This window comes from Medicago sativa, chromosome 7, assembly GCF_051527215.1.
Source record: "Medicago sativa cultivar Bolivia chromosome 7, Bolivia_mono, whole genome shotgun sequence".
NCBI lineage: Eukaryota > Viridiplantae > Streptophyta > Magnoliopsida > Fabales > Fabaceae > Medicago > Medicago sativa.
The window spans coordinates 8,116,625-8,140,993 of NC_140755.1; the positions used below are offsets into that span (position 1 = coordinate 8,116,625).

The 24,369-nt window shown below is 32.4% G+C and overlaps 2 protein-coding genes across 5 annotated transcripts; one reads left to right on the forward strand and one right to left on the reverse strand.

Annotated features, from left to right (window-relative positions):
• The first annotated feature begins 1,340 nt into the window (after window positions 1-1,340).
• LOC146903955 (inositol hexakisphosphate and diphosphoinositol-pentakisphosphate kinase VIP2-like) lies at window positions 1,341-21,246 on the forward strand. 4 transcript variants are annotated; one of them, XM_085726726.1, is made up of 31 exons: window positions 1,341-1,531; window positions 2,050-2,109; window positions 2,795-2,841; window positions 3,076-3,144; window positions 3,737-3,820; window positions 5,081-5,144; window positions 5,710-5,863; window positions 7,220-7,290; window positions 7,713-7,817; window positions 7,959-8,051; window positions 8,625-8,699; window positions 10,689-10,774; window positions 11,571-11,777; window positions 11,850-11,949; window positions 12,020-12,090; window positions 12,669-12,747; window positions 13,144-13,302; window positions 13,441-13,483; window positions 13,775-13,857; window positions 14,035-14,097; window positions 14,183-14,257; window positions 14,337-14,462; window positions 15,744-15,985; window positions 16,487-16,531; window positions 17,261-17,327; window positions 17,532-17,603; window positions 18,259-18,512; window positions 18,608-18,665; window positions 18,973-19,140; window positions 20,106-20,180; window positions 20,867-21,246. In XM_085726726.1, exons 7-31 carry the CDS (start codon window positions 5,719-5,721, stop codon window positions 21,122-21,124), a joined length of 2,820 nt encoding a protein of 939 aa, XP_085582852.1. In that variant the 5' UTR covers window positions 1,341-1,531; window positions 2,050-2,109; window positions 2,795-2,841; window positions 3,076-3,144; window positions 3,737-3,820; window positions 5,081-5,144; window positions 5,710-5,718; the 3' UTR covers window positions 21,125-21,246. The 4 variants fall into 4 exon arrangements, with proteins under 4 accessions (XP_085582852.1, XP_085582851.1, XP_085582849.1 ...); XM_085726725.1 differs by having other exon boundaries at window positions 1,341-1,513; XM_085726723.1 differs by lacking the exon at window positions 3,076-3,144.
• A 1,209-nt stretch (window positions 21,247-22,455) lies between these two features.
• On the reverse strand, window positions 22,456-23,824 carry TRX2 (thioredoxin 2). The gene is made up of 3 exons (XM_085726728.1): window positions 23,644-23,824; window positions 23,420-23,542; window positions 22,456-22,833 (listed from the first exon to the last, which is right to left on the reverse strand). The coding sequence occupies exons 1-3, from the start codon at window positions 23,782-23,784 to the stop codon at window positions 22,702-22,704; spliced, it is 396 nt and encodes a 131-aa protein (XP_085582854.1). The 5' UTR covers window positions 23,785-23,824; the 3' UTR covers window positions 22,456-22,701.
• Between the last annotated feature and the right edge of the window lie 545 nt (window positions 23,825-24,369).

Consider the following 24,369-nt stretch of genomic DNA (forward strand, 5'->3'; position numbering starts at 1 on the left):
CCTCATAATAATGGTAGAAATATACATTATCATGAATGTGTCACATTATGATAGTGACACAGAAAGCATCAACCCAACAATCTAAAGTGGGTTCCGTTTGGATTCTTCTTTAGGCATATAATTTACAAAATCCCATTTCACAAGTTCAACTTGTGAACCTTTTCCCACCAATCTTCTTCCACTAAAAGTTTACCTTCCTACTTTTCATTGCATATTCCAGAATCTCCCAAACAAATCCTATGTCTGGAGACGTATGCATCAATCATAAATTCAAATAACTAAAAATATTACATATTTCTTGACTAACCAAAAATGATATGATAATTTATCCTATCCCTTTGTCAAAAGTTTATCATATCCCATCTATTTTTAATACTATCCATTACTTTGATATTTTTAAAATTGAACTATTTAAAAAAAAATCAAGTATCATTATTATTTTAAAAAATATTAATAAATTTAAATATATATTTTTTTACAAAACATATTTAAATATGTTAGTTAAAAAGTATAAATAAATATTGCATGATTAATTGACAAAACAAATAACATTTGTAACCAAAAAATATTTGATTTGATTTAAGATTTTAAATAGAAAAGAATAATATACAATAAAATAAACAAAAGTCCTAACTCAGCTAATAAATATGTTGAAATTGTTTGGTCAAAAATAAATATTTTTTAATCAATTTAATTGATTTCGATTGAATTTGATCTTCAAGTTCATCGAGCCTTTAGTTTTTAATTTTTATACCACTAATCCGGTTGATAGAGACATTGTAATTTGTAGGGATCGATATTTAAACTTCAAATAAATTACTTTGAATAAAGGTAAGAGTTTTATTTAATAAACTTCTTTTTTGAAATTCTGCTTCTACATTTTCAATTATACATTCAAACTCATAAATTTCGATTAAACTAATTACAAGTTTGATATCAAGGTCAATTTACCGAAATCAAGAAGTAATTCACCATAATTTTGTTAAACTACATTGTGATTACACAAACTACACTCTAATTTTTACTAAATTATGGTGATGTACCGTGAATTCGACAAACCCAACGCAGTATCAAACATATATTAAATAAAACAAAAATGTTTCATTTTATAATAATTATTTTGAGAAGAAGGTTTTTAATATTTCATTTTACAATAATTATTTTTAGAAGAAGATTTTTTATTCCAAAAAGTGATTATAAACCAAACACTATAGATATGAATTTGGCTAAGTACTACTTGTTTCTCTATCTTTCTGCGTGACTCTCGTCGTGACTATCCTTTCTTAACTCCGTGTACTCTCTTTCCACACTATAAATACTTTAGCCGACTCATTATTCATACTTTCTCCGTTTTTCTCTTTTCACTCTTCTTCCATTTTCCACGTTCTCGCGATTTCTCATTTCGCATTTCTCGAATAACCGTTTTTCTTCATCGGAGAATATGGTGACGGCGGAGGAAGATGTTGCTGCGCCGACGAAAGTAAAGATTGGAGTCTGTGTGATGGAAAAGAAGGTGAAATGTGGCTTCGAGGTTCAATCTCTCTTTTTCATTTTTTTCTTCTTTGTTTTTGGTTTTTTAATTACTCCGTAGCACTAACACCTCTGATCAAAGGCGTGTCAGTGTCATATCCGGAACGTGTAATTTGACACTGACACGAATGTACTGATATATGTGATTGCATTAGTTCATTCATTTTCTCAAATAATTACTTGTCGATGTGGTGTCAGTGTCGTGACCGGGTTTAGTGCTTCGTAGCTTTTTTAGCTTTGTAGCACTGACACATCTGATCAAAGATGTGTCCGGTATCTCACATGTGTCAGTTTGCAACAACGCATGTGATTAAGTTCAATTAATTCTTTTTTTTTTAATTATTATTAATGTGTCCGGTGTCAATGTCGTGGTGTCCGTGCGTGTCTGTGTCAGTGCTTCTTATGATTTTAGTGCTGGATCCAGTTTTCTTCTTCTTCAGTTTCTGGTTTAGATTTGATGTGAAAACAGAGTGTTGTTGTGAATGTGTATGATTCGGTTGCTCTGTTTTTGAATTGCAGGTTTCTTCAGCTCCTATGGAGCAGATTCTTCAGAGGTTACAAGCATTTGGTGAATTTGAGGTACGTGTTTGTTTACTTTGTTTTATCATCATTGATTTGGAATTGACTTGTACATTGTTTGGATGAAGAGTTTGGTTTAGTTGTTATAGGATGAATGCTTATCGTATAAGTGCTTATGCATAAGTTATTTCTATAACAAAAGGTTATAAGTTGTTTTCATATAAGCTATCCCATATAGTTTATGAAAATAAGTTGCATGTTATAAACTGTTTTCATAAGTGCTTTGAAATAGTCTCACAATTGCTTATGTCAAGTAGATAAGTTTAAATAATTAAACTCAAGCTTAAATAATCCAATACATCCTAAACACCTCCTTGTTCATTAATCTACATATAACAACTTTTTTTTTTTTTGGAAATGATTTTTTGGTATCTTGGAGTTTGGTTGGGTATGTACCCATCATCCAATCATTTAATGTCATTTAATTTTTTTTTTATATTTAATTATTGTAAAACATATTTAAATTTGGAACTAATTTTAACTTCAAGTACGGTATCAAAGAATTTTTCAAAAAAATAAATAAATTATAATGTATTAAAATGTAGTTTATGCTATTTTTCTCACCCTCCTAGTTAATTTTTATATCTTTTTCCTTTGATTTGGTTGTTTAGTAGCTGACATAGTTGTTACTTGTTATGCTTATGCTTCTGGCAATATTGTCATCTGAACTTCGTATTGTATGCAGGTTACACATTTCGGGGACAAGGTTATACTTGAAGAACCAATAGAGAGGTATATAGTTGATATCGTTAGTTGGAACTTGTTTGGACTTTGCATTTTAAAGACATATATTGGTCTGTTTCTAGTTTATTTTTTTAAAGCTACATCTGTTTCAACTTTCAACAATCTGCTTAGTGTTTTGTAATAGTTAATTATTAGCTCTCTTCATTGAGGAATTGATTGAAATAGTAGACTGTACTCAAGCTCTTTCAATAGATAGATATTGGTTATTCTCATGACTTTCAGGACATATTTACATACTTGGTGGCACTAAGGATTTGGTTGCTTTAAGCAAAGGAAATGTCTATATGTCATGTGAGAAGTTAAAATTCGAAGTCGAAGGATTTATTTCTTCTGTGCTGGTTTTTTATCATCCCATTATTAGTAGCTATTTTTAAGTGATCAGAAAGATCCTTAACAGGATAGATGGAAAATAAGAGAACGGTAACTATGCTGATAATAATTACTTTGTTCAACATATTTACTTATGGGAATTTGAGAAATTCACATATCTATAACTAGGAGACACTGGAAGGGAAAGAAAAGGAAATGACAATGCAAAAGTATATTTTTTTTTTGTTATTGCAAAAGTATAAATTTGGAAGTTCATATAACTTAATTGAATACTTGACTTTCATTTTGCTATCTGTGCACTTTTGGAGGGAATGAAGATAAAGAAAATATGGTTTTTTTGGGTAACAATTTCTTCCTGACTGTATCTTCTTTTTTCATAATGCATCATTACGAGGGATCAAACCGATTTTTTATTTTATTTTCAAATATGTTGCCTGAATCATATTTTTGTTTAAGACATGTATGTTATAGTTGAAATATTTGTTTCTGTCATCATTTTGGTGTTTAGAGTCACCCTGTTTGCATACTAAGTTCAAATAACATTTACTTTCAGCTGGCCAATAGTTGATTGTTTGATTGCTTTCCATTCCTCTGGATATCCCCTCGAAAAGGCGGAAGCTTATGCTGCTTTGAGAAAGTAAGCTTGTTTACATACAAATTTTAATTTATTTGTATGTCATAAATTTTATAAACCTTATGTACCATCTATTCTCGTCAAAGTGTTGGATTATGCAACTATTAGACGTTCTGGGATTACTATTAGGGTCATGGCTAGTTACACGTAGGATGGTAAAATGCTAACGAATATGAGGATACTTGTTTTATAGCTTCTTGATAATCAACTTCTAGTCTTAGAAGCAACATCTGTAACAAGTTTGGTATGAAGAATACTTGGTATATAAAAGGAGTTTGGTACAATGTGTTGATGAAAAGGTCCATATTCTGTACTCTGTTCATCTTGGAGCCGTTTCTTGTGATATGTTCTTCACGGTTCTGGACTTTTGGAAGTATGCAGTTTATGCTGTTCTCTTCTGTATTTGATTGAGGGGAATATCCTTAATTTTAATAGATGTGGCAAGAATAAAGAGGCTATTATTTGATTGAAGTATTAAGATTATACTGTCCCCTGCTGTATTTGACTGAAGAGAATATCCCTATTTTTTATGGTGGCTTGACTAATTTTTAAGAGATAAGGTTTTGTTTTTGGCTTCCGGCTTGTGCTTTGGTCATAGTGTGAGTACATGATTGGACTTCTTTGGTGGGGTATTTTTATTTTGGCCGAATGTTCTTTTTAGTCTTCCCATCCTTTCACTCCAGCGTGGTTTCTCATCCACCGCCTCCTAAAATAAATCTTGTGAAGTGTTTCTGTTGTTAGGCCACCTGCAGTTATTGAAGCATGTTAGGAGGATTTGGAACATAATGTAAGGAATAGAATGGGGATTTGGGATGTAACAATCTTACCCAGGTGGCAAAAAGGCTTAAAAGTAAGGGAGTAATGGTTAGGTTAGAAGCAAGGCATGGAGGGGGAAGGAAAGGAGTTATATTTCATAAACTTTGTTGTTTGTTCATACTTAGACACATAGTCTTTCACGGAGAGCGTTGGATGTTTTTGGATCAGGGTTTTAATCTCTTGTAGTTGTAGGCAGGCCTTGTAATTTTTACTTATAGTAGTAGGGGACATGACCTATAATGTATATTGAAATTTTGTGTATATTTAACTCTTCCTTGCAGACACTGATGATGTTTACTTAATTATGAACATGCATAAAAGTATTTTCTTTTTATAATCTGTATTTGTATTACTATATGCTGTTTTGTTCATTTTTTCCATTGTATCTTCCTTTCAATTTTTGGATGAGAGTGACTATCAATCTGAAACATGTTCATTGTGATACAGACCTTTTCTAGTAAATGAACTGGAGCCGCAACACCTTCTTCATGACCGAAGGAAAGTCTATGAGGTAGGAAGGATCAGATCATCCTTTTCTTTTAATTAGATACTTACGTTTTTTCAGTTTTCATGAGATTTCACTGTGTCATCTGCATTAAGTTAATCTTGGGCTTTTGTTTAATGAATAAACATTGTCTCTTTCATTTGTTTGAAGTCTTGAGTTTTCGTTTAATTAGCTTCACTTGGCTAGATGATTATTTTTTTTCCTGCAACCATATAGTAGGAGATGGCTTGTTCGTTTCTAAATTTACTCATACAACTTAAAAGTTTTAAAATAAAAAAGACGATGTAATCAAATAGTTGTTAGAGGTATAAAGCCAATCTTGGATCTTTGCCTTATAGCTTAGGCATTTGGGAGCATTTGACTTTAACTTGGCATCACACTATCATGGGCTTGCACATTTTGCTTTTTGAGGAAGACAATACACTAGACTTATTCTGCTGGTGTTGTGAATGATATATATGTATGTTTGGTTGGTTGGTGATGTATGACCAATTTACAGCCAAAATGCTTTATGCTATTCTTTTCTGACACATAATATATGTTCTAATAATTTTCAATTTTTTGTTTCAAGCGTCTTGAAATGTTTGGAATCCATGTTCCAAGATACGCCCTTGTAAATAGAGAAGTACCATACCAACAGCTGGATTACTTCATTGAGGAAGAAGATTTCGTTGAGGTTCACGGTATGCGTTTCTGGAAGCCATTTGTGGAGAAGCCTATTGATGGTGAGTTTTTTCTTTCTTTCTCATCTTTATGATTAGAACTATTTACCCCGTCCCTTTGATTTGATTCAGTCAGCAATGACAATACGGTTTGGTGTGATCTGATAATCTGCATTAAAAACAATTGATTTATGAAATGGACATTATATTGGTTGCTTTAGCACAAGAATTCCATTCGAATCTTTAAATTTCCATTAAATATATTATGTATAGCTCTAAATATTATACTCAAGTTTGTCACACTCTAGATTCTACGTAAACTTGTGGAACCTTCAATACTCAACTTTTTAATTTTACGAGTTTACTTGATATAAAAGCAATATTAAAACATTGTTATAGTATCTGAACATAATTTTATATGTTTCAATATGAATCTATACATCTCCGAAGTTAACTACTATTACATTAACTAACTTTTGTTGACTTCTCTGTGGATAAACTTATCTTTAAATCCAATTCTTTTTCAAAATTTATATATACATCATAATTTAAAAATTAGCTACAAATTTAGTCTCTTTTTCCGTAATATTTCCCCGAATAAAACAATCTTTTCGAAATTCAAATTTGAATTTACAAAATACAACTTGAATATATAAATTGAAATTTAGAAAGTTTAGATAATATAGATCGTATAAAACTGAAATAAGAAAATTAAATTAAAACATATATTATACAAATAGAAAAGGTAGATAGATGGTCACTTGTCTCTTTTGGGCATGTCCAGGGGATATGAAAACTTACGTTTTAGATTCATTCATTCGAACCCAGATTTGTAATTCTATGAAAGCTTTCCGTTTAGCTATTTCAGTTTGGATCTTTTATTTTAAAAACGCTGAACCATATCCACTGCCATTTTTGGATTGTCTAGGGGATAATAGAACTTATGTTGTAGACTTGCTCATTCGTTCCCAGACTTGTAAATCTGAGTCAACGAGAGTTTGCGCAGAAATGTGTTTTATAAGCTAGTTATTTGAATTTATTCCTATAGTCATAAACTTTTGTGACTTAACGAGTCAACACAATAGCTTGACAACCATAAACTTTTGTGACTTTGTGGCTTTTGTGAAGTTAAGTTATTGAACATGCTTGTCCATGTCAGCCATATATCAAATGATGAAAGTTTTACCCTTCAAGATGCCCTTATCACGCAAATGTCCTCGGACTGTAAGCAGAATACTATCTTAATTGTTATTGATCTATTTGTACTATGTAATGATGGTTTTCAGTTTTTTTTTTTTTTTGACTGAATGAAGGTTTTCAGTTTCATGATTATCTATTTTTTAGTTCCCTTGATATATAATAACCAGTTGCAAAGATAATTTCTTGAATATGGGGTAACCCTTATTTTGTTTTTTGAAGGTGATAACCATAGTATAATGATATACTATCCCAGTTCAGCTGGTGGAGGCATGAAGGAACTATTTAGGAAGGTAAATTTTCCAGTGACATGTCACTTCCCCAATTTGGTGGATATAATTTGGTATGGGTAATATCTAACGATCTTGACATCCCTTTCCTATGTAATAAATGGATAGTAAGAACGTCAGATAAAAAGGCAGAGAAAATTTAATAAGAACTTCAAACATTATGGATAGGAAAACGTCAGATATGAGGTAATCCTATAAGGTAGTATAAGATGCAGTAAGATTGAACACTGATCCTAAGGGATAAACCAAAATATTCTAGAATAACATCAGGATATTATCTTATTTTCGAAGAATCACATCCATGAAACTATCATTTTTGTGTAACAAAATTTACATTAAGTTTCTGGCTAAGTTGATGTTATCCTTTCTTTTAGAGTTTGAATATTTAAGCAATCTGGTTTATTTTGGGTACTGTATGATCTTAGGTTGGCAACAGGTCTAGTGAGTTCCATCCAGATGTGAGAAGGGTGAGGCGCGAAGGTTCTTATATTTATGAGGAGTTCATGCCAACTGGAGGAACAGATGTTAAGGTTTGGCAGTTTGAGATTTATGTTTTTTTTTTTTTTTTTTGTGTTGATGATTATATATCTGTGTTTTCTGACACTTTTCATGTTTGTCCAAAAATTTTGACATCACAAATTGTTTTAAAAAAGTTCAACCAATGATTGTAGGTGTATACAGTAGGCCCTGAATATGCTCATGCTGAGGCAAGGAAATCACCTGTGGTTGATGGTGTTGTTATGAGAAATCCTGACGGGAAGGAAGTAAGTAATATGCTAAACTGTTTAGTCTCTTCCCCGATATACTCGTTTCAGTTCTTATGATCTATGTTTTGTCCTTGCTATTGACTAAATGGATTACTACCAAGATGCTTGTACATTGAGTACAGAATTTGCAATTGGAATTTGAGTCACCATACAAGTTGAATTTGGCAGACTCCACCTATTGGGAAAAATCCTTGGTTCTTGTTGTTATTCAACCTTTAGGCTTCCTTTTAAATTTCGATCTAACTTTTCTATTTTAAGTTACCATAAGACATGAAGGTTTGGGATTACTTTCAAGTAGCCCCTTGTATAGAGTCGCTATTCTTGGATTACTTCTCTTCAAAATTATCTCTTTGTTATCTCTCGCATGTCGCTCCTGCTAACCTGAAGGTTTGCTAACCTATTTTTTTGGTTGCCTAAATATTCCATATCTTTAGGCTTTAATAAATATTTCCATAATCATGTGAACATCTAATGGTTATCATAGTTATAGATATTGTATGAATTAGGGAAGGAATGGACATATACCATTCTAAAGCAGGCTGGAATTACTGACTATTGTACATTTTGCAGGTTAGGTATCCAGTGTTACTTACTCCTGCTGAAAAACAAATGGCAAGAGAGGTTTGCATTGCATTCAGGCAATCGGTATGTTATGTTAATGTGATAATTGAGCACTCTTATAAGATAGTGACATTTTTATGTTCTGTGTGATTATTTTTTGAAACAATCACGTAACTGGTTGTCTTGTCTTGGTCTGTAGATTTAGGTGATATGCATTAAACTTTTGTAGCATGCACTGAATAATAGAGTTAGAGTTCCTTTCAAAAAGAAAATAGCATCAGAGTTGTTAGACAATCAAATATTGATGTTTGTTATTGTGCAAATGCTATTGTCGTTATTAAGAGTCCCACATTGGATGAGATAAGACCTGAACATAAGTTTACAATGGGGCAGTCCTAACCTTACAAGCCAGTTTTGTAAGGTTGAGTTAGGCCTAACCCAAATTCTAAATTCTAAGAGTTGTATTTCTGTTTCTAATGTCACTGATGCATCTTGCTGTGATTGCCTCGATTCTTTTTTCATTTCTTAGCTTATTTCATTTCTAATTGACATTTGTTGAAGTTATTAAACATATGCTTTATATCCTTTTGCTGACAATTAGCCATCTCAACGAAGTTCTGTTCATTGGGTTTTTAAAAATATGCTTTATAATCCTTTTACGGACAATTAGCCATCTCAACAAAATTCTATTTATTGAACTTTTCATATTATTTTTATAAAATGATTTTGCTTTATTATTGTTCTGTTTTTTCTTTTTTGGTGAAAATGCTGCAGCCCTTTTTTTCCCCAACAAACTAGTGGGCTTTTAATGTTCTTTATTCTCATTTCATGGTCCTGGGATTAAGCGATTGTAAACCAACTGTTGCAATAAGTTAGAGGCAGTATAGTCAACAATAAGGTGCTAAGGCAAGGTACCAAAAGCTGGTGTAGGAACGGCCCCTTCAGTGTGGTGCGTGCCTTTGGCACCTTTGGTGCATCTTTTCTGGCATAGGAAAGGCTTGCTTTTTATTCTTTTTGATATTTGTAAAAAACCAAAAGCCTAAGTCACCCAACTTGCGAACCTTGAGATGGGAAAATGGCAAGAATCAAGAATGTACAAAATAGCTTACGGTTTTATTAATTGAACATCACAGCTTTCTCTTTTGATTGCAAACGTGTGTGTGTTTGTTGTGTATATTGATTCACATATGGGCAATCTTGGGTAGTTAGATAGTGTTATTGTGCCTGTCACCGCAACTTCCACTCAGCCTAACCAAATAGAAATAGGATGTTAGTTAGATTTGCTGGCTCAGCTTAATTGAATATGTGGCAGTTAACCAACCATAGAAGATTATGGAGTTAAAATATTCTAGAATTTATGTTATTTACATAGTCACTATAAACATATCAATGTAGTTGAATGGGTTATATTGAAATAAGGAACTCAACATTCACATTCTCAATTTTTCGCTCACTTTCCCAGTTTTTCTCTCACTCTCTTTTCCACTGTTACTTCTCTCCATATATTTATATATGATATTTGAGTAGCTAATCTACATGGAGAAAATAAAAATACTACAAAACATTAAGGGACTGCTTGAATTCTCTTTTCAAAAGCTGTTTAAAGTTTTAAAAAAATTAAAATATGAAAACTAGTTTGATTAGGTTATTTTGTAAAACTGTTCTATGAATTTGTTATTATTTTTAAATTTAAAAAACCAAAACTGATAATTTAAAGAACAATTTTTCAGGACTATTTTAGAAAATGGTTTTTAAAAACTAAAACTAAACACAATCAAAGATGTCCTAAATACTGTTCCATTTTCTTTTTGTAATGTTAATTCCTTTCTAGTGTAAGGCTCTTATCTTAAGGCATTAAAATGCCCTATTTCCTTCGACTTCCATGGCATCGGTATCCGTCATTGCAATCTGCACACTGTTTCACACATGCAACTTCATATGTGTGTCATAACACTAAAGTAAATGAGATTGAAATCTTGTACAAAAAACTAAATGAGGTTGAAAAATGGTTGTGTTTTTTTGGTGAAAAGACAACAAGGTATGTTCTTCTTAGACCATTATCGTTTCTCGCAGGTTTGTGGGTTTGATCTCTTGAGATGTGAGGGACGCTCCTATGTTTGTGATGTGAACGGATGGAGCTTCGTGAAAAATTCACACAAGTAACATTCTATAATTAATTTGTTTGAAGTGTTTATTTTAATACTAGAAATATGATTCCACTTATGCAAATAGTTATTCAGTTTGTTTCTGCTGATTAGCACATTTCGTTTAAAAATTAAAACTCTTTTCCCATGAGTTGGGGATTTAATTTGATTCTTAATTCCTATCTATAACATATGTTGGAAAAGACAACAGACTGTATGGCATGCTATTTAAACAATGAAAAATGTTCCATGAAAACCAGTGTGCATTTGGTGTTGAATTTTATGAACAATACTACCTCACCCTAATTTGTTAAATTTAACATTTCTTGCAGTTAGACTTGTGCCTAAATTGTGTATTATCTTTTTCTGAATAAATAATTTGCAAAGATTTTCTCCTGATATATTATGAAATGTCAATGTAAATTGGAGTTTTTTGGATCGGCTTGTGTTTGATATTTTTGTGGATAGTAGTTGGTAATTTAATGTAAAAATCTCTGCAAGTACAATTGGTACTGATTTGCTTCATTTTATTTATCTACCTTGATTGAAATACCCCATCATCCCCTCACCCCTCCCTCCCCCAATTTCCCTATTATTTTATACGACGGATTGTAATACTTGTGAGTTTTATACATTTTATCATACCGCATAATGTAAAGTAAGAAAGAAACATTATGACAACTTTACTTGTCGCTTGACATGCAATATTTATGTATATATTTTTGGATATACTAATTATTTATATCGTAATTATCACGTAATACTTGCTTCTTTTTCTGAAAGTCTCTTTTTCTGCTTGATGTTTCTGAAGGTATTATGATGATGCTGCCTGTGTGCTGCGGAAGATGTTCTTAGATGCAAAAGCACCCCATCTTTCTTCAGCGATTCCGCCAATTTTACCGTGGAAAGTAAATGAACCGGTCCAACCCACTGAGGGACTTACGCGTCAGGGTAGTGGTATTATTGGAACTTTTGGACAATCGGAGGAACTACGTTGTGTAATTGCTGTTATTCGTCAGTATGTTCTATTCCCTTATCATTGATTTGATAAATGCTATGTTCTTTCCTATTTACTCTTGTGTTTTGGCAGTGGTGATAGAACTCCCAAACAAAAGGTGAAGCTAAAAGTTACTGAGGAAAAGCTTCTGAATCTAATGTTAAAATACAATGGAGGCCGACCTAGAGCAGAGGTAACATTTTATTTGAGGTGCTATATTTTTTTACGTTTTCTGCATGATCTAGTGATGTTTTTGTTTGCAGACAAAACTTAAGAGTGCTGTTCAACTGCAAGATCTGTTAGATGCCACACGCATGCTGGTTCCACGTACTAGGTGATTGACCCTTCATAAACTTCAAATTATACATTAACTTGACATAGAATCCACTTTCAATTTCACACCAAAGATTAATCAAGTTTCACAATATTATAATTGGTCTGGCTTTAGGGGAAAATATTTCACATAAAAAAAATAAAAAAATCAGAAATTACATTTCCCAATGAAAAAAGAATTGTTTATTCGAGAAGAGAAATACATCTACAGTGAATATATGCTCTATCATAAATGGAGACAGAAAAGAAAGACCCCACAAGGAGGTTCCAAATTAGAGCTAAATTTCATTGCATTGAGTTGCAATTTTTTTTACTGATATTAAATGGGGTAGCAGGCATGAATTTACAGCACTTATAACAGGACATGAAAATGATGAAAAGAAAAGAGACCTGATCTAATAAATGGGGTAGCAGGCATGAATTTACAGCACTTATGCGGATTCTTTCAGTTATCAGCTTCCTTCCATATATATAAAGGATTATGAAATGTTCACGTAGTTAGATTTGATGTTCCTGTAGCGTTGCTATTTTGGTTCGCAAAGAGTTTTTTAATTAACTATAGCTGTATGTATTATTTAGACCTGATCGAGAAAGTGATAGTGAAGCTGAAGGAGAGCACGGTGAAAAGCTCCGTCAAGTTAAAGCTGTTCTCGAAGAGGTTTTTAATTCTGTTGACTATTTTTTTCCCATTAGTTTATTTAGTACTAATTACCTGGTTTTAAATATTGACCTCTTTATATACTTGATTTTTAATAGAACACTATGGCATTGTTTTTTCCATACACCGATCCCACTTGGTGATAAAAAGATTTGTTTTGTTTCTACTGTGCATTTATCTAGATAATAGAAAAGTTGCTCTGGTAAACAAAAAATTTTAGGAAAAGGCCATGACATGTCGGGAAGATTGATTCCGAAAGAGGAAGATAATGCTCCTGCTTGTACTTTCAAATCATAAATAATTATAGCCATTATTCATGTTTTTTATTTTCCTAGTAATTTTTATCACAAGTTTTTTGGAGATGTTTCATAGGTTTTTTTCCCTTCTGAATATCAGGGAGGACATTTCTCTGGCATATATAGAAAAGTACAGCTAAAGCCACTAAAGTGGATCAAAGTGGCCAAAAGCAATGGTGAAGGTGAAGAAGAACGACCTGTTGAAGCTTTGATGGTTCTTAAATATGGTGGCGTTCTTACACATGCTGGCAGAAAGCAGGTAAGGATTAGCAACAATAAAGAATAATTCTGCTCAGCTTGAGTTTGATTGTATTGTTGCTATCGTTGCTGAAGATAAATTTATGTTCTTATTTATAGCCTTCTTTCAGTTGTGTTGATTATGTGTTTTTCTTTGCAGGCCGAAGAACTTGGAAGATATTTTCGGAATAATATGTATCCAGGTAACTCAAGAAAAATTTCATTTAGGCGTAAGTCTAAATTTTACTGTAATGGTTGTATTTTAAATCAAAAAAGGATTGCATCATATTACATCAGATTTTCGTCATGTGATCTCACGTTTTCTAATATAATATTTGATTATTTCTGAGACCCTTCTTTCAAGTCTGCATGCTGGATACGTGAATGCATACTTACAAAGATATCTAACTATGGGTTTGTTAAACCTTTCAGTAGAGTTGATGTTAGATGTGTTGTTGTTGTCGTCTTCATTCCTAACACATCTCTCATTGCAGGAGAAGGTACAGGCCTGCTTCGCCTCCATAGTACATATCGTCATGATCTTAAGATTTACAGCTCTGATGAGGGTCGTGTGCAGGTATGGGCAACATTTCTCTAACCATCCCATTCCCACTATCAAAATAAGGCCTAAGTTGTTTATTTGCAGTTTATTTGTTTGATACCTAGATTTGTTTCTACTTGCACTTGGCACAATCTGTCTTAAAGAGCGTCATCTGTAAGGTCTTCCTGACAATGCCTTGGTATGTGTTGACAGATGTCTGCGGCCGCATTCGCCAAAGGTCTTCTTGATCTTGAAGGGCAGCTAACTCCAATTCTGGTTTGTTTTTTTCTTTTTTTCCCTGAATAATATATTTGACCTTGTTTTCTGTTTTGGATTTAGTTTAACTGAAATTTGATCTCAGGTTTCCCTTGTTAGCAAGGACTCCTCTATGTTGGATGGGCTTGACAATGCCAGTATTGAAATGAAAGAAGCCAAGGTTTGTGATGTTATGTTTCGATAATTTAGTTTCAATTGTGATGGTAAATTGAAGTGGTTTATGCTCAAATACTCTGCAGGCTCGGCTGAATGAAATCATTACTTCTAGTTCAAAGACTATTCATAGTGATGAATTACCTGAATTTTCTTGGATGGTTGATGGAGCTGGATTGCCACCCAATGCATCAGAATTGCTTCCCAAATTGGTAATGTTTCGTAAATATTGATATGCATCATGTCTGTGACCTCCTTCTTCATGATTCAGAGGGGATGCTAAAATGCTCTTTTTTGAATTGAAAAAATTAATCTGGCTCTCTTATGATATATACTTGGTATATGTTGACCGATGTCTGATTCTTTATGGTGATTCGAGTATTTAACTTCATTTTAGCTTTTGTGTTGTGTTGATTTAACAACATTGATGAGAACATGAAAGTCTTAATTCCTATTGTTGAGATAACATCTGAATCAAATATTCTATTGGTTACATCATATCTTAACATTAATATTTTTTGTTCTTGAAATGTTATTTTTAATTTACTTTGATCCTATCTTAACATTAATAATTTTCGTTCTTGAGATGTTATTTTTAATTTACTTTGTGATCCTAGCAACATTTTATAAGCAAGAAAACTTAACTTTAAAGTAGTTTACTAATCCCTTCCTATCACAAAATAGCCACTTCATAGAGCAAAGGTGGAAAGCTGTTGAATAATGTAACTTCAAATAATGGGCAAGAACTTAATGGCATACATTTTTGCAAAATAAGATATCCGTTCCCATAATGCTGATAAAGTGGCACAACAATAAACTATAATTGCAATAAATTATAATTGGGTTAATTATGTTTCTAGTCCCTATAAAATAGCGACCTTGTAAGTTTAGTCCTTACTTAATTTTAATAGCATTTTTAGTCCCTATAAAAAAAAATTTACTTATAATTTTAGTCCCTGCTAAAACAAAGTTTGATTAATTATCCTTGAACTCTTAAAATTTTGAACGATTTTTTTGAGACAAGATTAGAACACTATGAAAGGTTCGTTTACTAAAATTTAGAATTTTCAGACATGAAATGAATTAAATATGAATTTTTTAAAACGACAAAAGTTAAAGATAAAAAATAATAAAATCTGGATGTAGAAATCAAATTTTGCGATAATTTTTTGCGGAGGAACTTTTAGTAATGTTCTAAACATGTCTGCAAAAAATTGTTCAAAAATTTAAGAGTTTAAGCATAAATTAAACAAATTTGAATTGAGTAGGGACTAATACTCAGGGCAAAAAAACAAAATTAGGGACTAAAAATGCTATTAAAATTAAGTAAGGACTAAACTTACAAGGTCGCTATTTTATAGGGACTAGAAACATAATTAACCCATTATAATTCTAGGCTTTTACTATTAATATAATATGAAACCATTTTTGTAAATATGCAACTAAATCTTTTTCTTTTTAAATCCAATTTCCCCTGTGTCTCTCACAAATAGGTAAGTTTGATTAAGAAGGTTACTGAACAAGTAAGACTTCTTGCCAAGGATGAAAATGAAAAACTGACAGAAACTAGCTTATATGATGTTATTCCTCCTTATGACCAAGCAAGAGCACTTGGGAAGACAAATATTGATGTTGATCGTATAGCTTCTGGCTTACCTTGTGGAAGTGAAGGGTTTCTCTTAATGTATGCTCGGTGGAAAAAGCTTGAAAGAGACCTGTATAATGAACGGAAGGAGTAAGTATTTACCAATTGTTGATTTGGTCTTGTTTGGTTTTATTCTATTTTGGACATTAGGAGACAAAAGGCTACTTCAAGTACCATTAGTACAATAGAAAGGGCCAAGGGGTTAGTTACATTATGCGAAGTAACTTAACTTACATACATGATGGAAAGCTTTCACATTGGGATTTTTTTTAAAACTAGTTACATTGTGAAGACGAAACTTATTACAAACCCTTTTGATTTGCATATGGACACCTTGTAGTGCATGCTTTAGTTTTCACCTTGTAGTATGTTTTCACGAAACCATTCTAACTTTCATCCATTAATTACAATGCTTTCAATTATTTCTAGTTTCAATTTCATATTAACTTTTTCCAGTGACAATTTATTAACAAAACTATTATGAATACTATTCCTATGCCATACATGTAATAGTCATTATGCCTTCATTTTTCATTTTGCGAGTGTGTGTAATGTGGTGGATGACACTTAAATGGTGTGTTACTTGCACAGGCGCTTTGACATCACCCAAATTCCCGACGTCTATGATTCATGCAAGTAAGTTATTTCTTTTATTAGGTTTTAATGAATGTCAGCTTCTGGGAACCTGTTTTTAGATTTCAAGGGGATGTAATGTGATGCTATGTCTTTTGTTTCTTTCTGTTATATTAGAGAACCAAGAGTTCAGCTCGTTTGAAAGATTTTGCAAAAGTATTTGAAAAGTTCTAGTAAAAGGAAAATGTATGCTTATCATTTTTCAGATTCAAATTTAAGATGAAGCTGTTAATTAATTTTATTTTTAGCATCACATTGTTGGGAAGAAAAAACCAAGAGCAAGTTAACAACTGGACTGTTCTACAAGGCTAATTTTTTGCATATTTAATTTCTGAATTTCATTTAAAATAGGGTTTTTGCACTTTGCAACATCTCAGCTTTAATTAATGATGATTAAATATTGAGTGATAGCCCCAGTTCTCATAGTGTTCGATCACTGCCCCCCCCCCCCCCCCTCCTCCTCCTCCTCTCTCGGTCTCTTTAAAATTTTTATCCTACTTTGCTGTATATTTTTTCTGCTCCAGGTCTATTCTTTTTACATTGGCCCTCTGTCCAGCTTTATACGAGCCTCAAGCCAATATTTAGTATTTGAGTTGTGACTGGGCATTTAAGATTTATTAGTCTAAATCAGTCTTCGTTTTACAAATTTAAAAAAAAAATTGTCAGCTTCATTTAAATCTGTAGCTTCTCTTATTACCTTATGAGAATTTCACATTTCCTTGCACATTACAGGTATGACGTCTTGCACAATGCACATCTTAAACTAGAAGGATTGGATGAACTTTTTAAAGTTGCTCAGGTATGTTACGTTTGGAAAATCCATGCTCAACTAGAATTGATTGAACCAGTTCAAGACAAACATTTCTTATAAAATTATGAAGTGTTTGCTATAAGTATTTTGAAATAAAACAGAAAAGTATGATATTTGTCTATATATTACATAACCTTTACTGATGAATTCTATTTGTCCACGTTCTCTGTGGCACCGCCTCCATATTTGCAGGCACTTGCTGATGGTGTAATACCAAATGAATATGGAATTAATCCCAGTCAGAAGCTGAAGATTGGCTCAAAGGTAACTTCCAGCTGTAAGGAGTATTGCAAATTGCCTTCAATATTACAAATCTTTAAAGAGTTCCCTTACTGTGTCTGCATAATTTCACGTTCAGTCTTCTTTAAAAGTGAACCCCTGATTAATAGTAAGAATATCTTCCATTGATAAATGGTTGGTTAATTTTACCTCATATAATGAAAATGAAAATGAAAATTACTAGATGACATGACCACTTCTTCCTAGGTTCATAGATATGAAAGGAGAGAATATAAAAAGTAAAACCTTTGAATTGTGATCATGGTTTGATACATAAGACTAAGCACTAACACTTATTAAACAAACATGAGAATACCCATTCCATCTAATAAAGTATATCATCGTTCTTACCTCCGTATGAGGGAACAGTCATTATTCTTCATTCTGTAGAATGAAGCTTTTTATTTGCTAATATCATGAGAATACACATCCCATTTAATAAAGCAAGGAATGAAATTGTCATTCCCTACACCAAACATGACATAACATAAGTAAGAAACAAGAACTTAATACCTGTATATTATGTAAGTTCAAATTTTTAACCATATTTTTAAGTTTCTTTCAGTTGATATTGTTTGATGAACACACTTTTACTCCGATTTGATGCTTTGTTTTAATTGTTTGTGCCTTTTCAATCCAGATCGCACGTCGATTATTAGGCAAACTTTTGATTGATCTGAGGAATACCCGTGAGGAAGCCATTAGTGTTGCTGAGTTAAAGAGTAACCAAGACCACGATTCATCATTCCCAAAAACTGAAAACGAAAATACAGATGCCAAGCCAAAACATCTAAATAAGAATGATGAATTAAGAAAATCCATCACTTTGAACGATATATCAATGGACCAAGATGATGATGATGATAAAGAGACCAAATATCGTTTGGATCCAAAGTAAGTATCCTGTCTTCAGTTTTTGCTGTCCATATGTTGTATTCTTTTTTGGGTAGAACATTATGTTGTATTCTAATATTGTTATTCTCTCCCAGGTATGCAAATGTAAAGACACCTGACCGCCACGTGCGAACACGCCTATACTTCACATCGGTGAGTGCTGTGTTGCTATGTTATAAACCCTCGAAAGAAATTTACTTGTAAACCCCTCTCTCCCTAGTGAATTGTTGGCAAAACTATTTCCTATTTGGCTCATTCAATAATCACGAAATGATTTTCATTACATATACACGTTTTGTGGTTTATTTTTACCAAACTAAAATGTTTTACATGAATATCATATCTTCTGATTTTCCCAAATTTTTATTCTTTGCTGGGCCTTACTGTAGAGAGATAAATAATTTTCTTGTTATTGGCAGAAAAGGCTTGCATTTCTTTAACTTACTATTTTTGTTGTCAGGAATCACATATTCATTCACTCATGAATGTTCTTCGTTATTGTAATATGGATGAATCTCTTCAAGAAGAAGATAGTCTTGTTTGCTACAATGCTCTAGAGCGCCTGTTCAAAACAAAAGAGCTTGACTACATGAGTTACATTGTGCTGAGGATGTTTGAAAACACAGAGGTGGTGTATTTTTTACAATTTTGCCCAATCGACATATCTAATTATTTAATGCAATATTCAACATTTAAACACTAGTTGGGCATTAGTAAATTACCTGTTGTGATTACTTGCTGCTCAACACTATATTAGTTCTTTTAATTCCGTTTATTCTTTTGATTGAATAAGTTTAGTTGGAGAGGAGGCAGAGTATGTCTGAAGCCTTACAGAGGACTTAGTGTGGTGGGGTGTGTTTTTGCTGGTTATTTTAGGCCTTTTAGTGGCTGGGATTGATAGCTTGATGATTTTTTTCCCAAAGGTTGGACAATCAAGTTCTTTACGTGAAATGTAGTGTTTCAGTTTAGGTGAACTGTGCTGGCGACAAGGGGTATAGGAGTGATGCTATTAGTAATTAGGAGAACCCACAGCCACTTTAATTCGTATCATATAGTATGTATAATTCACAACAATTTAGTGTATGGAACCATATTCCTAACTCAAATTATTTATTCTCTTTTTTCTCTCTGTATTTAAAACCCTATAAATGTGATATGGCCTAGAAAATGCTTCTAGTCTTCCACCTTACAAGTCAGTTTTGTAGTAAGCAGGCCAAACCCAACACATAAGAAAAGGGATCAAAAACAAAGAATTTGAGGAGAAAGATGATTCTGCAATTATGCGGGCAAGATTTATAGAAAGAGATTTATTTGGATCACGATTTGAGCAGATCTATTCTTTTTTTTTTTTATCTGGAAAGAAATGCAGATAAATTCATGCTTCATGACTTCTGATGACTTTAATTATTTTTTCCAATTGAAAGCAATAATCTTTTAAGTGTGAATGATTATAATATTTTCAAAGGCATAATGAATTGTCAGGTGTTATTGTAATGTATGCTTTTTTTTTTTTTTTTTTTTTTACTGAATATTGTAGTGTATGTTAGTACGCAGTTTTAATTAAAAAAATGACTTTTGACTTTCAAATTATAGGTGGCTTTAGAAGATCCGAAAAGGTTCCGCATTGAGCTGACCTTCAGTCGTGGGGCTGATTTATCACCACTGGAGGTAAGTCTAAAAATACTTAACTATGATATACAGTTTATTTGGTTTGCCTAATAAGAGATCTAGATTGGTGGATTTGAACTCTCTTCATTTGCCATTACAATATCTGGTGTGTAAAATAAGAGAGTGAAATTCATTCATTATCCTTCCTAGGTTTAAAAGGATACTTATGTTGCAACTTTTGTTGTTAAAAATATCACCAATTTCTTGTTCAAAAAAATATAATATCACCAATTTAAAAATTAATTACTTTTAATAGTATTCATCTGTTTGTAACATATTTTTTAGAAAATGAGAATCTGAAAATAAAATAAAATAAAAATTAAAAACTGTTTCAAATGAGATGTTTTGAGTAGATTCTCTTGAAAATCATTGTTGATTGATTAAAGTGATTTTCATCATGGTAAACAAGTACAAAATAGCTTCTATTTTCTACAAAATCAATCTCTAGATTATTGAATATCAAAATCCCTTTTGTATAATTTGTAACAAAGGGATCTAAATCAGATGTTTTCAAGCCATAAACATGCTGCTCATAGGACATATCAATGTGCAATGGATTTTAGTTCATGCTCTTGACATAACTTCATTCTCTTGACAACTTTTCATGTGAAGAATGTATCAGTATGCAGATTATGTATTGAATTTTTTTTCATTAACTTATTTCTGTTCTGTTTTATGGTTTGCAGAAGAATGACAGTGAAGCTGCTTCGTTACATCAGGAACACACACTTCCTATTATGGGTCCTGAAAGGCTACAAGAAATAGGTTCATGTCTCACGTTAGAAAAAATGGAGATGATGTTTCGTCCATTTGCTATGCCTGCAGAAGACTTCCCTCCACCAGCAACACCCGCGGGTTTCTCCGGCTATTTCTCAAAAAGCGTACTCGAGCGTCTAGTAAATCTTTGGCCTTTTCATAAGCATGCCCATTCTAATGGGAAATAGTAAACTTGTAAAATGCTCTTCATTCCTCCCTCTGCTCTTCATATTCTTGATGTACATGGAATATGTACTCAAAATCATGTGGTTTTATAGACGTGTGGTTAAACTTGCTTCTCACATTTAAATTTTTCTCCTTTGGTAATTTTGGCATTTAAGCAAATACTGGAGTGACGGATAATATAACGATAAATCATAATCGCTAATCAAAAGTGTTTATGAATGTGAGAATAGCTGGAAAATAATTGTAAATGTTTTATTTTGGTTTTTAACTGAAATATTCTTTTGATGTGGAGAAATGTTTTTTTGACAGGTTTTTTTTTAGATGTTTTTTAAGAAAATGTTCATGTTATAAAAAGTGTGCGCCACATTTGACGATTATTTTCTCACCATATTACCTTCTCATGCGTCTTATTTTTGTTTTTACAAAAATGTCCAGAGTTATGGATTATATAAGCCAAACGTAGATTGGATGTGTTAGGACTATATAATCCAAAAAATGCTTATACATAAATAGCAATCAGAATCTCTTTCATTTCGGTAGTTATGAATTTTGCTTTTAAAAACAAAAAAAAAAAGTAAAAAATAATAAAAACATGTCAAATAAAATAAAAAAAATATAAGAATACAAACAAAAAAATTATAAAAATCAAATAAAACTAAATTTCGGATTTTATTTTTAATATGAAAATTTAAAAAAGAAAAAGAATATCGGTCTAAACGAAAGAATTTAGCTTTTGAGGGTGGAGTTCCCATATTAAGTAGCCAGAAAACCAAAATTTTCACCAGAGACAGCTAACAATGACCTAAAATAGACGGATGAGAGTTGAGAGTTGAGAGTTAGGTATAATCCGAATTGTTTTTCCTTTTGTGATCGAGAAACTACTTTTTTTTTCTCTAAACAATGGTGTTTAGAGGGTGTTCGGATTCTATAATCCGAAAAAAGCAAGAAACACACCTATTTTATTATTTTGGTATTCAAGTTATAAAATCCGAATTGGTGAAAAACTCAATTTTCCACCCCAAAACAAAGGGAAAGAAAACTCAATTCGGATTATAAAATCTGAAAATGACATGAGCATTTTCGTAAAAAAATGAGAAATGGATAAGGTGAGAAAAGTAATAGTTTAAAACTAACCATACTAACATATTTGTTACAAAATTAAAACAAAACTTTGAGCAGATATGATGTGGGTCACTCACTTTTGACCTATGAATCAATTGTTGGAAACATGTAGAAAGTTAAGTTATATGGAGAAATTTCCGCGAAACAAGTGACAAGAAGACTCCAAAACAGGACAGAGGGTTTCAGCCTAAACACTCCAAAACAGTTGCAATTGACAATTCCAGATCACATTCACAGTATCATCATATGATTAAACATGCCAAATACATCAATTTTGCTTCTGTTTTTTTACTCAATACATCAATTTTGCTAAACTATCCAATGAACAACATCATATTGGTGAGTCAACCCAACAAATTCAAATTATACAACTTTATCATCATCACCATGGTGATAAGATTATACTCAGTTTTTCTTTATCATTGAAAAATAAAATAAAAGATAGATAAATACATATCTAAGCTTTGTGCTTTTGAACCTTGTTTTTAAGTTCATCCTTCTTTGCTCCAACAACCTTATCAACCTCTTTCCCATTCTTCAACAACACAAACGTTGGCATAGCCTGCACCTTAAACTCTTGTGCCACATCCTATAATTCCCACCAAAAAACCACACAAAAATTAAAACATTATAAATATGCTAAGAAGCAATAACACATATTAACACATCTACACCGATAATAATTTGTAAAAATGACATAATTGAATGTAATCATGTGTTAGTATTGTACTATGATACAATACAAACACGTAATAAATATGCTACAAAGCATTGATGCAAATAATGACACATCGACTCCGAGTGAATCAATTTTTGACCATACGGTCTAACATGGACAAGACATGATAATAGTAAATTTTAAAAGGAAAAAGGTTAGGTGGATTTCCTTAAATGCTTTTTGTATAATTCTGAATTAAACTACTCATGATTTTCTCAAAGTTTATTATAGCAGGCAAAAATGTATTTTTTAGTTAAGAACCACACGAAAAACATCTAAAGAAATGTACTAGTTTCCATCCATTGCAACAAATAACAGAATTGAATGTGATCACATGTGTAAGTGTTGTATGAGATGCTCACGAGTGTGATAAGCCTTCTCTCCGAAGTGTGGGTGCGAAATTTTTTACAGAAATTAAAAACACAACAGTTCATCAAATTGGGGATAAGATTATTACCGATAATTCATCAACATCGATTTTGATGAATTCAACATCAGTGAATTCATTAGCCATGGCTTGAAGAATCGGTTCCATCATTTTACAAGGTCCACACCATGTAGCAGAGAAATCAATCACCACCTTCACAAACAGAAAATCAAAAGGATTCAGAATTTCAGATCCAAAAAATAGAAAAATAAAATGGTTAAAATTATTGAGATCTAAAGAGATATGGGTTTTACGAGACGAGGAGAATCTTTGAGTTCGTTGAAGTGAAGTTGCCAGCGAGCAGATGAGTGGAAGGTCTTGACGGAAGAACTCTCTGATGATTCTGATGACTGTACGGGGCCACTGCCGACTAAGGAGGAGAAAAATGATCCCATTGCTGTCTTTGTGCTGAATGTTGGAGTTGTTCTTGTGGTTGACTTTACTTGCTTGGTTACTACACCTTATGACATGTATCTTTATAATGAGGTTAAATATATCTTTAATTTAATTTGTATGTATACATATACAACTCATACCATAGCTCTTAGAAATCGTGATTGAGACTAACATATGTTAATGTTATGTTTTGTCTGATGTGAGATTCTTTAAAACATCCCTCACGACCAACACTGCTGGACTTGGTTGTGGACATAAACAATAAACAATGGGTGGGTATGGTGGACCTAACACAACCTCACAAAACCGGCTTATGAGGTGATTGCCCCCACTTATAAACACATGTTAAAGCTACATTGACTCTTTAATACACCCCTTCATGACCAGCACTACTGGACTTGGTTCGTAGACATAAATGGTGGGTAGCCGATAGCGGAAACCTGATAGCAGGTGACTCAATGTATCTTAACGGAGGTTAGGATATCATCTTAGAAATCGTGGTTGGACCTAACACAACCCCACAAAACTAGCTTGTGATGTGAAGATTGCCTCCACTTATAAACACATGTCAGACCATCTTCAGT

What these genes read in the sequence shown, in the direction of transcription:
- LOC146903955 (XM_085726723.1), top strand. Translation starts at nt 1,442, where the DNA reads ATGGTGACGGCGGAGGAAGATGTTGCTGCGCCGACGAAAGTAAAGATT. An exon ending in AGGTGAAATGTGGCTTCGAG is followed by an intron (nt 1,532 to 2,049) that starts GTTCAATCTCTC and finishes TTTGAATTGCAG; the next exon opens with GTTTCTTCAGCTCCTATGGA. An exon ending in GTAATTGCTGTTATTCGTCA is followed by an intron (nt 11,778 to 11,849) that starts GTATGTTCTATT and finishes GTGTTTTGGCAG; the next exon opens with TGGTGATAGAACTCCCAAAC.
- TRX2 (XM_085726728.1), bottom strand. Translation starts at nt 23,784, where the DNA reads ATGGGATCATTTTTCTCCTCCTTAGTCGGCAGTGGCCCCGTACAGTCA. An exon ending in TCAAAGATTCTCCTCGTCTC is followed by an intron (nt 23,543 to 23,643) that starts GTAAAACCCATA and finishes CTGTTTGTGAAG; the next exon opens with GTGGTGATTGATTTCTCTGC. An exon ending in TCGATGTTGATGAATTATCG is followed by an intron (nt 22,834 to 23,419) that starts GTAATAATCTTA and finishes TGGGAATTATAG; the next exon opens with GATGTGGCACAAGAGTTTAA.